General features: G+C 42.2%; 1 protein-coding gene across 3 annotated transcripts in view; it reads right to left on the reverse strand.

Annotated features, from left to right (window-relative positions):
• The window catches only part of Khdrbs3 (KH RNA binding domain containing, signal transduction associated 3), a 158,119-nt gene that overhangs the window by 101,347 nt on the left and 41,708 nt on the right, over positions 1–15,064 (reverse strand). For all 3 annotated transcript variants that reach the window (XR_003834967.2, XM_029469898.2, XM_029469899.2), the window contains exon 2: positions 1,580–1,698. Coding sequence is in view for 2 of the 3 variants with exons in the window: in XM_029469898.2 (XP_029325758.1) it covers positions 1,580–1,698 (119 nt within the window). In the remaining variant the exon portion in view is untranslated. The remainder of the gene's footprint in view (positions 1–1,579; positions 1,699–15,064) is intronic.

A 15,064-nucleotide genomic window follows, 5' to 3' on the forward strand; every position in this document is an offset into this window, starting at 1 on the left:
TGTAAGTCACATGTCCACAGGTGTTTGGGGAGTGATTAATGTCTGTTGTCTTCCTCAGTTGCTTTCCACTTAGATTTTAAGACAGGATCTCTTAGAAAAGCCACAGCTCATTATTTTGGCTGGACTAGCTGGCTTCCTGTATCCACCCAACCACTGATATAGTTACAAAGTGCCGCTATGGAAGCCTTTACATAGGGGCTGGAGACCTGAACAAGAGGCAGTATACCTAAGCAACAAACACTGTACCCCCTGAGTCATTTTCCTTTTATAAGCAGCACCTGTCATCAATGTGACACTCTCCTTCATGAACTGTCTAATTCTAGCTCCTTCCAAAGGTCCCACCTCCAAATGTGATTGACAGAAAAGTTGAGGGTTAAGTTTCCTACAGAGGGATTGCTGGAGGACACATTTAACCTCTAATTTACAATTTACAAAACCCATTTGAGATTCACCACCACCGTCAATGTAAAAGCTAAAATGATAATTGAAGAAGTTCTCATAAGAAAAGGAGAATGTATTTACAATTTATTAGTGATTTTAATTTTTTTCTGAAAATGATCAAGATTTAAGTTTATTGAAGGATATAATGTAAAACAAAATATTTAAAAAATTAGAGACTCCTCAAAGTAAGATTCTATCAAAATACAGTAAGCCACAGACTGAGCTGAACATTTCTAAATGCAAGCTTGAAAAAGGACTTGTACCTAGACCATGTAAATAGTTCCTCCCAGTCAGCCATCAATATACATGTAACCAAGAGATAGATGGGTCAAACAAGTTGTGACCTTTATAACAGGGGACACAAACATACAATGCTATTACTCATCAGGAAAATGTAAGCTAACAACACAAGAAAAGATCAATACAACACAATGTGTAATAATAACAAAACCTTGACAGCAGGACACACTGCAGAAGAGATGTGGCACAGGCAGGCCCAATCCAAACACTTTACCTATGAACACATTACCATGTGCAACCACTTTGGGGGTGGTGGGGAAGGAAGAAAAAGAACAGGAATTCTTTGAAAAATTGAACATAGCTTCATTTCAGTACTTGGCATTTGGCCAGACAAATGAGACTACCTGTCACAAAACGCCTTGTAATAAAACACTCATACAATGTAATGTATACCATGCAACCGAAAACCATCTAAACTAGCTCTGGGACACTGGGTAATGAAGACTGCAACACAAAGAAATGAACAATGGTATAAAGACAGCATTGTCTGTCTAAACCACAGACAGACACCAGAAATAAAGTTCATGGCAACAGGGGTTTCTCAAGCATCCATAAGCATGCGCCCAATGTTGTTCTACGCATCTCACATAAACGACTTCAGTTCTGAACCACTCATTTTACATGAGGAAATCTTAGAGAAAGGCAGGCTATGCATGGCTAGTATGATATAAATATATTTCTTATGACTCCACAATTTATTCTGGAGACAAGCAAACGATTCAAATCACCTCATTCACCAAAAGTTTTAGCTTCAAGTGTGTGAAGGCCAGGGCCCTTAATTCCAGGGTCTGCTCCTGGACTCGGGGTAACAGCAGTGCACAGCTCCCGCCCGCCTTACCTTGGGAAACTGCTTCACAGGAATCAGCACCTTCTGTCCCAGCTTCATGTTCTTGTTTATCACCACGTCGATGTACTTCTCTTCCTCCTTGCCTTCTCCCTTTTGAAACTTTTCTATTTCTGTGGAGACAAAAAGATATCCATGAAGCATGTGACTCAGAACTGCAGGTGTGGAGCCAGGCTAGCTCTACTGTGGGAGGAACTCAAATGAAGACTGTTAAATTAGCACGGTGGTTTTTTTTTTTTCAAGTAATGACAGATCTATTTTACCAAGGAAATCTTCATAAATGAAAAATGCACAAAGTATGGCTTTCAAGGCAGCCCTCAGCTAATGAAGGTAAAATGGACAACCACAAATCAATCATCATCATCATCTTCTTCATCACCATCATCACCATCTCCCCTGTCCTGTTCTCGTACAGTGTTACACAGCACCAGTATGCTACCTAATTGCTGCCCTTGCCTGGCGTTCTACAGCTAGTACTATCGAGAATTGGATCCAAGACACAGCATCTGAAGAGCAGGGGGACAGGAGAGAGGTTAGAGGAGGAAAGGGAGGGGGAAATAATGTAATTATATTTTATTTTAATTTTTGTAATTTTAACAATTGTTTCTAAGTTGACTTGACAAACATAGATGACCTGCTGTCAGCGGACTCCCCACCTGCAGTCCACCTCCTCACATAGCACCATCCAGTGAAAGTTAATACACTGTCTATGGCAACGCACCCCACTTTTCTGAGATGCCAGAATGATCTCATTTTTTTTCAAGGTTCATCCATCTGAGACTCACTGATTCTCCTTCCTTGGGGACGTAGCAGGAACAAGAAAATTAATCCCTCCTGGCTTGGCCCTCACAGAGCACGTAAAAAGACAACTCTATTACTGTAAGTAGAAAAAAATGGAGGTAGCATCTCTCACCAGAGCCCCAGTTCCTCTACTGTAAAGCCTACTTCCATGAACATCTACTGCCTGCCACCTGCAAGTTTCAGAACCTGGACATCGAATGCACACACACACAGTCTAAGTCTCTCTCTCTCTCTCTGCCCTGAGGAGGAGGCAAGTGCAGTGCATGGGTGTGCAGGTCTTGCTTTAACTCCATCTCGACAGATCATTGGGCACCTGGCTGACAGTAGAGGTCTGATAGTGTCAAGAAATACTTCAACAGAAACTAGACTGGTAGGGGAGGAAAATAGAGAAAGGGAAGACTCATTCAGGCATTTTCCACAATTAAATCCAAAGTTGGAAAATGTCAGGATCAATGGCATAATAAGAGTGTGATAAATTAATTATTTTTAGTCTTCAATAAAAAGCACTGAGTCCTTGGGGTGACCCAGAGGAAGGGTATATGGAAACCTATTGTACAACCCAATTAAAATGTAATTGGAGGAAAGAATAGAACAGGTAACCTGTGACTGAGGAGGGTGACATAGTGGGGGTCAATGGTGTAGTATAAGAGGTGGGGTGAAGAGAAGATGGGTTATCCAAGACTAAGGGTGTATGAAAAAGCCTTATGGAAATCTACTAGAAAGTAGGACATTTTCAAAATATGCTTGGTTTTTGTTTGTTGTTTGTTTGCTTGCTTGCTTGCTTGCTTTTTAAGTAGTAATTCAATCCAGAAAACATAATTAAACAAAAACTGCAGAGGCAGACACAGGACACCTCCCCAGAGCTATCCAAAACAACACAGGCTACACTATTGCTCTTTGCAGCCACCGTAACCACAAAGTATAAAACCCAGCTGCTGAAGACACCAGCCTTGTTGGTCAAAGGACATAAAGAAATCAATTGAAACCCTATGGAGACACTTCCTCCCTCCTGGCTAGCTCTCATTAGGCTCCTGGGAGATAAAAGACATCAGTGGTCTTACCCAGCAATGAACCTTGCAGGATGCAGTACCAACAGGCCAGGAAGATATGTCACTTGTGCAGAAGGGGTGTGACTGTCACAGAATAGTCATCTGCTCTCTGGCTTCTTCTGCTTAACAGGGGGGAACTTTATGCCAAGGACGGTCACACATCTTAGGGTAGAACCTGCTGTGATTTTTCTAAATGGCCATGCTTCAGACTTCCCTCTAAACAGGCCCAGGCAGCTCTCAGCCTCAATCAGAAAGCCTTCTTTTTGAATTGGGCAGCACAGTATTGACATAGGAGACTGAGTATTTAGCCCCAAAATAGGCCTTGTTTATGAAACACCACCCCCAAGTCTCCATGACTCTGGGAAGAGGAGGCAGAAAGCCTGGGAGAGAGAGAGAGAGAAAGGGGGGGGGGTATTGGGTTAGAGATCATTGTTACAAGATAGGATGGGAAATCAAGTATTAAGGGGGTCATGAGTTCCTGGAATGAGTGCATTCAGAACTTATACTTTCACATGAAAGCCATTAGCATGAAGCTCTCATACTGCAAGTTGGCCTTCCTGGAGCTTCTTTCTTGTTAAATAACTGACCTTCAAAATGGGACTCCAGAAAGAATCAGATAAATCAGAGTCATCGGAACAGTTTAATAAAGGCTTAGCCACAAAAGCAGAAGAGATGGTTCAGTGTTTAAGAGCACTTGCTCTTCTTGCAGAGGACCTGAGTTGGGTTTCCAGCTCCCGCATGGTGGCTCACATCCATTCATTATATCAAGTTCAGAGGGAACCCTCACCCTGTCCAGGCATCTGTGGGGCATCCGGTATTCACTCAGAGCACTTAGACCCATACACACAAAACAAGAAAACATAAACTCCAACTAAATCTTTAAAAAAAATCCAACAAAGTTATGGATGATCACAGTCCTAAAAATTAATTTACTAAAGGAATCGGGAGTTTAAAAGGAAGAGGAATGAGGATGCAAGGACAGAGTAGGGTCAGGATTAAGACTTGGAGCTTAGGGAGATAGGAAGGGTGGCAGAGTAGGGGAGACAGGAAGAGGTACTATGGGAGAAGCATTAGAGAAGAGCTTCCACAGAGACAGGGAGAACAACAGGGAAATCAAACACTCAGATGTCCTTCTCCCTACTCCCCATCTTACACTGGTAGCAGAAAGCATATGGTTATGAGCGTGACAATACCCCAGAGGACATACCCACCTTTGAGGCACAGAGTGACAGAAAAGGTGGAATGCAGCAGACATGTAAGAAAGGACTCTGGAAAGAGTCTGATGGCTCCTAACATAGCTCCATTTGGGCTCAGTACACACTGTGCCACACAGCAAAGGCAAGGTGAAACCATGAAGTGGGGAGAAATCCATTTGAGCAATGGCAATTTGATTATGACGACTTTGGTTCATCATGCATGTGGCTGTGGGTTCTCCTTCATTCTAGAGATTTTCATCTCCTACACCATTTTCCAGAGCAGAATACCCATGCTCAGAGCCTGCCTAACGTAGGCTAATGAGGGGGGAATCAGGATTCCAGTGCACATGGTCTAACATTGGAGGCAAAGCCTTTTCTTTTCCTCTTTAGAGAACACACGTGGGTTTTATCTGCTTAAGCATTCCACTTGTGAGTGTGCAGGTCAGTCTTGTGAAGCACATTCTCACTGTTACAGAACACATCAACTTTTCTTCCCCTGGCAAAGATGAAACACTACACCTGTCCGACAACAGTTCCCTGTAGGCCCTTTTCTCTACTGTCTCACTTGTGTGAACACACAAGAGCATCCTGTTGTGATTTGTGTGTGCCATACACTACAATGTCCTCCATGTTCACCCTTGCTGTAATGTGCCATATGTCCCTCTGGCTTCTTTCTGCCATATCTCAAGAGCCGCAGGCCCCTAGGCCTTAGCAGAACTCACACTGTTTAAGAAGCATCATTGAGTCAGCATGCTGACTATAATACCTGCCAACACAGGAAGAAAGGCTAAGTCAATGGTTCCAGGAAAGCCCCTCAGTGTAAAAGGCCCTAAACGTTCTAACCCTGTCCTTTGGCTTCTGTAGTTCTGCTTCTGGAAAACGACAATGGAACAACCAGGATGCACTTCTCATAAGTAAAAGACAGAGCAGTGAGGCTCTGGGCTTCAAGATTTAGGCAAGTTCCCCACACAGCCAAGAGTCAGCAATACACATGTTCTATTCGGATTTACGAGTATCTATGTGTTCTCTAGTGTACTTACCTCACAACGTCAGCTACTGTCAACAACTAACAATTTCTGTCTCCTTTGAGATGAGACTTAACAGTGTTCTCAGAGCTGTAACCTCCAAGTGTCCCCAGGCCCTTTGAATATAGACACATCTGTTCTTCCTCCTTTCCTCTACTGCAATAAGGCTTCCTCTGTGACAAGTGCTGTTTCCCTGTCAGGAGAATCTTGGAATGACAGTCACGACCGTGACTGCCAGTGAGGTTTCAAAGAGGAGCTAAAGGAATTCTGTGTACCATCAAGAATTGATCAACACCCAAACCCAAATGAAAAGGCAAAGAAAGATTCCTCTACTGCAAAGTACCCTATAGAATTAAGTGAAGACAAGGAATTCAACAGAAGCAGTCATGGCACTAAAACAGGCAGGGGCAGCGCCATACAAACAGTCACACCAAGACACAAACGCACGCCAAAGGTGCGAGGGATTCACTCAGAAGGGACTTGCTGCTCTGCGTGCTTCACCCACAACACAACGGAACAATTTGGCCATTTTAAGGAAAAGCAAAAATCAACCCTGTGGCTCAGCACCCACAATGGAAGGAGCGATGGCAAACAGGAATCATCTCTGAGCCCCAAACGCCCCGAATCCAATGCTGGGTGCTAAATTCACACCTAGGGATTGATGAACTGTGACGGCTCTTCTTGGTTGTCAGTTGGACTTTGATAAAATACCTAAGAGGTTTTTGTTCACCTTTCTCCATTCCTACTGTTAACCTTTCCCATCTTTCCCCCAAAGTGACCTTTTACAAGGGTAACTAACTCGGTGAAGGCAGCAATCAACTTGCTGCGGACGACTGGACCCTGGTGTGGAATCGATGCAGATTCTGGTGACCTGGTAACAGGTGGACTACACTGGACCTGTTTTTTCTACAGAAAGTCCAACACTTCGTTCTTACTGGAGAAGACACTTATTCTGGTTATGGATTTGCCTTTCCTGAACTCAGTGCTTCTGCCCAAATGACTGTGGACTTACAGGGTGACTTAACCACCGTCATGGTATCGCACACAGTATTGCTTGTCACCAAGGAACTCACTGCACAGCCAGAGAAGTGCAACAGTGAGCCTACAATCGTAGAATCCACTGGCATTTCTATGGTGCTCACCATCCTGAAACAGCTGACGAAACAGAAAGATGGAATGGTCTTTTAAAGACACAGTTATGGCTCCAATTAGGTGGCAGCAACCTGAAGGGCTGGGTCAGGGTTCTCCAGATGATGGTATATGGCATGCTATACTTTCTCTCATGCCTAGGATCCATGGATCATGAATCAAGGTGTGAAAAAGGAAAGAGTTCCACTCACTATCTCACCCCTAGGAGCCCACTAGGAAAATGTTTATGTACTGTTCCATCCACCCTAAGTTCTGTTGGCCTAGAAGGTTTGGTTCCAGAGGAAGGGGCACTCCTGTCAGGAGTCACAACAAACATTCTAGTGAACTGGAAGCTGGGATATCCTCCTGGTCACTTTGGCATTCTGACGTGCCTAAGTCAACAGGCTAAGAAAGGAATAACAGTGTTAGGAAAGATGATAGATCCAGATTACCAAGGGGAAATTGAATGGTTTCTCCACAACAGGGATAAGAACAATTATGTCTAGAGTGCAGGAGATCCTTTAGGGCATCATCTCTATGTCCTGTGATTAAAGTCAATGGGAAACTACAACAGCCTAAACCAGGAAGCATAACAAAGGGCAGAGACCCATCAGGAAGGAAGGTATAGGTCACTCCTCAAGGATAAGAACCAAGACCTGCTGATGTGCTTGCTAATGGTGGAGGAAATACAGAATGGATAGTACAGGAAAGTGGCTATCAATACCAGCTAAGCCATGTGACCAGTTACACAAATGAAGATAATTGATGAGTGTGTCATATGTTTTTAAAATTGTGTTTGCAGAGATATTTGTGTTCCCTTGATTTCTTTATTACATTATGTAACATCAATTAAGAGAATATTGTTTCTGTATTTTAAGTTTTGAGATTTAAAAGAATATATCTCAAGAAACATTGCTACCTATTGTAAAATGTATAATATGTTTGAGGTTGTACTTTGTACAAGGGATATTTATGTTTTATAATCATGACCTAGTTACAAATCGAATGAATGTGTTTCTATGTGGGATAGTTGTATCATGTCAGGCATATTATGACCTGGTTATTGGTTTTTTGGTAATTAAACATACTATAAAGAGACATAAGTGCGTGTCATGTTGACATGGGGTGGACTGGTGGCTATTCTTGGTTGCCAACTTGACTACATCTGGAATGAACTAAAACCTGGGGTCTGGGAACAGCTATGAGGGTGTTGGTAGTTCTTTGTTTTTCGTTTTTCTTAATTAAATGGTTGAAAGTAGGAAGAGCACGTTTAATCTAGATCTTCTGAGGTAGAAAGATCCACCTTTAACCAGGGCCGCACCTTGAGCTAGCAGCCTACATAAAGGATAGGGAAGAAGGAAGCTTGTGCACTTTGCCTGCTTGCTCTGGATCTCACTGTAAAGTCCATTGCTTCACTGATATTCAAGCGCTCTTCTCCTGGATTTCAGAATATACCGAAGACCAGTTGAGACCTCCAGCTTTGAGGATTGATCAACATGTATGGGATATATATGGGATTTGTTATATATGGAATTATAATAGATTCATTCTGTAAGTTTTGTTCCTCTAGAGAACCCCGATGAATATACAAACTCTCCAAAAAGAAACTGAAACACAGTTCCTCAAAAGAGCTCAGGAAATAATTTAGCAACACACTTTCCAGTGGCTGCCACAGGATCACTACCCCTGTGTTGCTGACTAACCATCAGGAAAGGAAAGAAAAATAAGAGATCAGAGCATCTATCCTACAGGGTCAATGTGTCATTTTTGAGCAACAAAACACTTCAAAAGTTATGACAGTAACATGGCACAGGCAACTTCAACCTAAGTAGTTCACATTTGCCAAATAAAGTGGCCCTTGAGACAGGAAGTTCTTGAAGAATAGCATTGTTTTCTCTAGTTTAACTTTATAGTTCTTGAACAACACAAAAAACACAGCTCTGTACCCAACTCTTATGTTAAAACATTCCCGATCCCAGGTCTGTGGACAATGTGTCACTGCACTCCGTGGTCACAGTCTTCTACCCCACCCAGAAATGGTGCCAATGGAAGACAGACAACTCTGTTCCTTTACCTCTCAGTGTCCCAGCCCCTAGGACAGTGTGATGGTTTGTATAGGCTTGGACAAGAGAGTGGCACTACTAGAAAATGTGGCCTTGTTGAAGGAATGTGTCACTGTGGGTATGAGCTTTAATACCCTCGTCCCAGCTACCTGAAAGCCATTCATCCCATTTGCCTTTGGACTAAGATCTAGAACTCTCAGCTCTTCCTGTACCATGCCTGCCTGGATGCTGCCATGCTCCTGTCTTGATGATAATAGACTGAACCGCTGAACCTGTAACCCAGTCCCAAATAGAATTGTCCTTATAAGAGTTGCCTTGGTCCTGGTCTTTCTTCGCTGTAGTAAAACACAAGCTAAAGCACACAGGAAGGGTTCCAGGCATGGTTTCTACATGGCTGAACAGATTTTAAAATAGATGGGAATGAGTTAAGCTAAGCACGTGTATACGGAGGTGGTAGCCCCTGATGAAATGTTCTTCTAAATGTCACGACTTAGTTTTTAAAAGGTATTGTGTTATGAATTCCAAGACCTATGAGAGAACAATATAGATTAGCCGGCACCACAAAGAGCTGGAGTGAAAGTGACTGGGCCTTTGCTAGTGCACATCAGCCTACACAAAGAAGAACAGTGTGAAACACAGTCTTTCCAATCACTCCAACCAATGCTTTTAACCAAAACGTTAGTCAAAAAACCTATACCAAAATGAGGAACTCAAGTAAGGAGAATGAAGTGTGTGTCTGACATTCAGAGAGCCAGTTTAAAGTAAGTGTACAATGCAGGTGGGATTTAAGAGTGAACTTAAAAGACCCATAGACAGCATCCCCACCCATCAGAAATCCTATTTGGCAGATTACTAATGCTCTTGCACCTGCAGCTCTGAAAAGAAAAATTTAACTTCCAAATCCATAAATGTTTTCACTACAAATAATTTTAATTAAGTAATACAGGCCCAAAGGAACACCTCTTGCATCCAAACCAGGCTTGAATATGCTAAAACCTGCCTAATGTCCATTGCCTCATTCAGCTCATAATCTTGCAAACAGTGTTCCATAGTAAGAAAGAGATGGCATGGCAGAGTAGACACCTGCCACTGCCCAGTAAGAAGGCACAAGCTCATCATAAACACACATAAATACACCGTGAATAGAGAAAACAACATGTTGTAAGTACTCTTGGAAACACACTAATATTTACAAGTCAGAACAAATATTTCTGGAGAAAATACATAAGATGAAAACCTACACATAAGGAAATGACAGTCACATTCGTCTAAGGGGAAAATGAATGAAATTATTAATTGTGCAACTTACAGGTAATTAAGAAGGCCAAGTACTGCTATTGGGCACTAAAATGTGTTTATAGATTACTTCTCAGCCAGGTAATCCCCGAGACAATGCCACAAGATAGGAAGAATCAGGAGTGCAAAGGAGAAAGTGCTTAAGGTACCCTGAACATCCCAGACCTGCGACCTCACTGCTGGCCTGTCTGACTCCTAACCTTTCACTCCTTCCTGTCGGTATTACTGTTCAGGAGTGATTTTTACTGGGCGTACAAAAGAAAGGTACTTTGGATTATTATTACATTTGGGGACACTCACCATGGCATTATGAAGGTGTGGCAAGGGAGGAGAGACTGAGACCAAAACATCAAGATTAGTGTATGAAAGTAGCCAGGTAGCCACAGCCTCGGCTTCATCTGAGAAACAGGGCAGGGCTTATTGGGTCTCCTAACCAGTATTTTTGAAGTCTGTCCCTCAGCTCACTAAAGAATCCCCATTCTGTGTGCTCTGGCTGGCATGAAATGCCATATAGGGCCCAGGCTGGCCTTGAACTCACAGCTGCCTTTCTCTGCCTCTGCAGTGGCATCGGGACTAAGAGTGTCACCTCACTCTGCTTCTCCTTTTTAATAAGTTGTCTCTGTTTGTACTGCCAGTCAGCCATGTGCCCTGGGGCAATTCTTTGTCTTGGGACAAGAGAAGCCTGGCACTGAGGGCTCTCTGAATATGGATCCCAGGCCAGGCACTGCCAATCTTTCTCTCTGTGACACTCTGGGATTCCTAGCTGCTTCTCTGACCACCAGACCCAACTTAAAAGGCATGTTTTCCCTCCATCTCCTTCTTCCTGGCCAAAGGTGGGATTTCCAGCTTGTCTGTCGTGGGTGTGACTACAGCCCTACCCTGAACGTTAAATGAAACTTCCCTTGGGCTTCCCAGGTGATTTTAAAATTCCTCCAAAGCTATAACCCTAATTCCACCAGCATCCCAACTATTAATAAACGATTCGCATATAAGCAACTGTTTACATTATCTAGATTGTGATTTATTTATTCGATTAGAAGAGGAACAACAACAACAAGGAGCCATTGTTACTTAAGATGGTGCTACCTCCCTGTGCTCCTACAGGAGAAAGGAGAAGCTGAGCTCTGAGAGCACCATCATTGGAAAAGGACACACACACAGACACAGACAGACAGACAGACAGACAGACACACACACACACACACACACACACACTGCACCAATGGGAGAGCCAAAAAATGCCATTAGGAACCTGCCCAAGTCAATCAAACACCTTCTGTGCTTCCTCAGACACACCCACACTGGCAAGCTCAGCTCTGGGTTCCTGCAGCCTAAAGGCCTCAGTGGCTGAGGATACTGAATGAGCTGAGGTGTAGTCCCTGAGTCATATACACGACACAGTTTGTGTGTTTTTCGTATTCATCTGCTCTTAGACAGTTGACTCCAAATCTTGTCTACTGTGTGTAGAGCCAGGAGAAACATCAAGGTAGACATCTCTACTGCTGACTGCCTGCACTTCTCACATATAGATGTGGGGCTCAATGGTAGCCTAGTTTTAGTTCAGATCTCTATATCCTTTTCATTCACATTTCCCCCAAGAGTGTGAACGGTTTCTGTACCACTGCCAACACTTGTCTTTGCATTGTATTGTCTCCTGAATGTCTTCTTAATTATATAGTTATTTGTGCACACATACACACACACATTATAGTAAAGAAAAATGCAAAAATATACTTATTCACTGCACCAATGAAATCTAAGTTTCCTTCAGAAGTTACCATGTGTTGGCCCTCAAACCCTAAAGTTATTAATAAAAATGATTGTTGCAATTTTGAAACAATAATGGCTAAACAGTAAAGATAGATGAGGTGGACCCTAACATTAGTAGAAGGAATCTAACAAGTTCAGCAAGTATTACTCTAGACAATACAGGTTTTCTTTTAGTCCTTACAAACTGCTCAAAACAGAAACTATTCCTTCCCTTTTCCTCAAACAAACAGCAGAGCTTAAGTTTGTCTATAGGATTGTCTGAATCAAAATTCGGTTTCACAAAATACCACCCTGCAAATATGATGGTTTTGAGACAAAACAAAATCTTCCAAGAAGTAACCAAACAAAATAGACTGAGTTTATTGGCCAGGACAAAGGAGTCTGTTCCCATGGAGAAGGATGAGTGACCAGGCTTCCGGTCACATGCAGTTTACTGGTACTCATGTTGCACACTGCCCTAATGCTGGAACATTTCTCTTCTTCAGGCCCACCTTCCTGCCCAATAGTAACAACAGGAAGGTCTAAAATTGGTATTCGGTGAATGAATCAAGTAGTAAGGATTGACTCAGTGATTGAAAGAAGCACCAAAAAGGACGAGCAGAAAGATGGAGCTATGTGACAATGACAACAAAGCCAGGGCTTGTCCCCTAAGCACAATAACCCCGCCCTTGACTGCTCCAAAGACTGTCTTCAGTAGAAACCAAAGCATTTGTCAGTCAGAAGCCCACAGGCTGTGTTTGGTTAATTCCAGCTAGTAAGGATTTAAGTCAATAACTTACAGGAGAAAGCAAGAATTACCATTAAAGTCTGAGGAAAAAAAGAAAATCTACCTTTTAGTTGTACCTCGGGGTTAAAGCACATTTCTCACTTTTAATTGCAAACACCATTAAGTACTCTGCAAAGGACCAGTTATCTTAAACAATTATCAAGCTCCGAGGTCACCAATTAGAACCCTGCAAGGATTTGAATTAAAAAAAGTTTTATGATTAGGTGGAGTAATGATCCACGAAAGAGATTAGTTCTGTTCAGACCACACTCATTATAAAACCCATTTCCTTTGTGTGAAGATTCGATGTCTTTCTCATTTATCCCGCTGGCATTATCACACGTGGAGATAGAAATATGACCGCACTAATAACATTCTATAACAACCATATCGCACAAGCATTTTACTCTCTATTACTTTCGTATGTAATAAGATTACAAATGAGTATTTTTCTATTGGCTAGATGGACAATAATACATACAGTGGCTGAATTCAAAATAAAATCGGAGTAGAATTTATCATCTCATTACCACACATGGTGAGCTCAGGTCTATAATCTGTTCTGCTCACAAGCAAGAGTGAAGGCAAATAAATGTCTGGAGAGAAGCCCAAGAGACTAAGTGCTGCTTTTTGTATGATATTATCTGGAGAGGGCATTTTTATTTAAAACTGGACTCTAAAGATAGATATAATGATCCACAGCTACAACTAGATTCCAAAGGAAAACATCCAGTGAGAGCCAAAAGGCACCAAGGAATCTTTAAGAGATAACACACACACACACACACACAGAGGCACGCACGCTTACAACACACCTTAATGCTGCGACAAAACCTACACTGTTGTCAAATACACATCATGTCCACTGATCTTAGCCACCCAACAATTACCAAAGGAATATAAAATACTTAATAGCAAAATACAACTGCAGTATAAGTGTACATTCTGTCCCTCAGATTTGATTTAATAACCACAATAGAAAGTTACCATACTTATGAAAAAAATCAATTATCCTATACTTTAACAGTCACAATAGGACTATTTAATAGTCAGAGGACACAACCTATCTTGGTACAGATGTGTACAACTGTTGAAAATGAGCAGTTCCATATGTATCATAAAGCTGGAGAGAGCTCTCCCTACTAGTGGTCCTCCAGACACATTTTATGCACCACCTGCCTCTACTGACAGTGGACAACCAAGCTGGGGATTTCCTTCAGGGGTGTCATGTTAAAAGGTACAAATTTTTATATTCTAAACTGAGTTGTACATTAAGCTTGTATGGGGATCTTATAAAGAAAATAGCACTGCTGGGGCTAGCCAACGACACTCATTAGTTTTCATTGTGTCCTTCAACCTTAAAGGATTTAGTTTAGTGAATGTCAACCAGGACGTTTCATGTACGTGCCAAATCTACTCTAAGGCTGAATGTGTGTCTCACCCATTACTTACATTGCCTGTCTGGGCAAGTAACTCAGAAGCAGAGTAAATACAGAGCTTTTAATGCACAAAGCTAACAGTGACGAACTTAGGCAGGTAGCCTGTTGTCTATTTGCTTTGTTAAGTACAATTCTATGAGCCAGGGACTAAGATAAACACTCCAAAACCAACAGGGCCCAGGGTCCAAAGGTGTGGCTTTAGACCATGTTCGGCAGCTGGCCCACTAAAGCCAAACCACAAAGGTGGATGTGCAATATAGCTGAAGTCTCACTAGTTCATTAAGAGAGGAAAACAATTTGGGGGAAGGTCTAAAAAGTTCTACAGAACAGGCAATAATAGGGCAAAGGTGGTCAGCAGTGCCTAGTTAACAAGGTGAAATTGATCAAAGTAAGAAAATTGCTTACCGTAAGTGTAAACAATCCAAAAGAGATTAAGATTTACACAAGTACTTTTGGTTAAGTGCCTTTGGCTAAGATGTGTGGGAGAATCAGGACTGAAAGGGAAAAATAGCAAAGAAGCATCAATTGCACTTACAGGCCTGAAGAGTCTAACAGGTAACAGCATTTGGCTAATCTAGAAGTGGCTACTCTCAAATCTTTAAGTTCACCAAAAGCCCAGTGCAGTATAGCCTCTCAACAATGTTCTGGGAAGCGTCAACCATCTAACAGCAGGCTGGACATAAAGGTTCCTCTCAACCTTGAGGTTTATGCACATTTTCACAGTCTGTCTCACAGACTAGCTCCTAGAGACTTAAAACTGCGCTACTCATCTTCGTTAAATCCAAAACCACTTTCTGTAACTTGGATACAGAAAGCATTCAAAGGACAGCTGCTAGTTGATGAGAGCAAATGAACAACCATATCCTTCTGGGTAGCACTGTGAGACTTGATAACCAGTGAACAATAGCCAAGAGTGAGACTAACAAAAGACATGTCACTTGTCCCT

The sequence above is a fragment of the Mus caroli genome, unplaced genomic scaffold (genome assembly GCF_978045245.1).
Source record: "Mus caroli unplaced genomic scaffold, Mus_caroli_1 scaffold_16, whole genome shotgun sequence".
Classification (NCBI taxonomy): domain Eukaryota; kingdom Metazoa; phylum Chordata; class Mammalia; order Rodentia; family Muridae; genus Mus; species Mus caroli.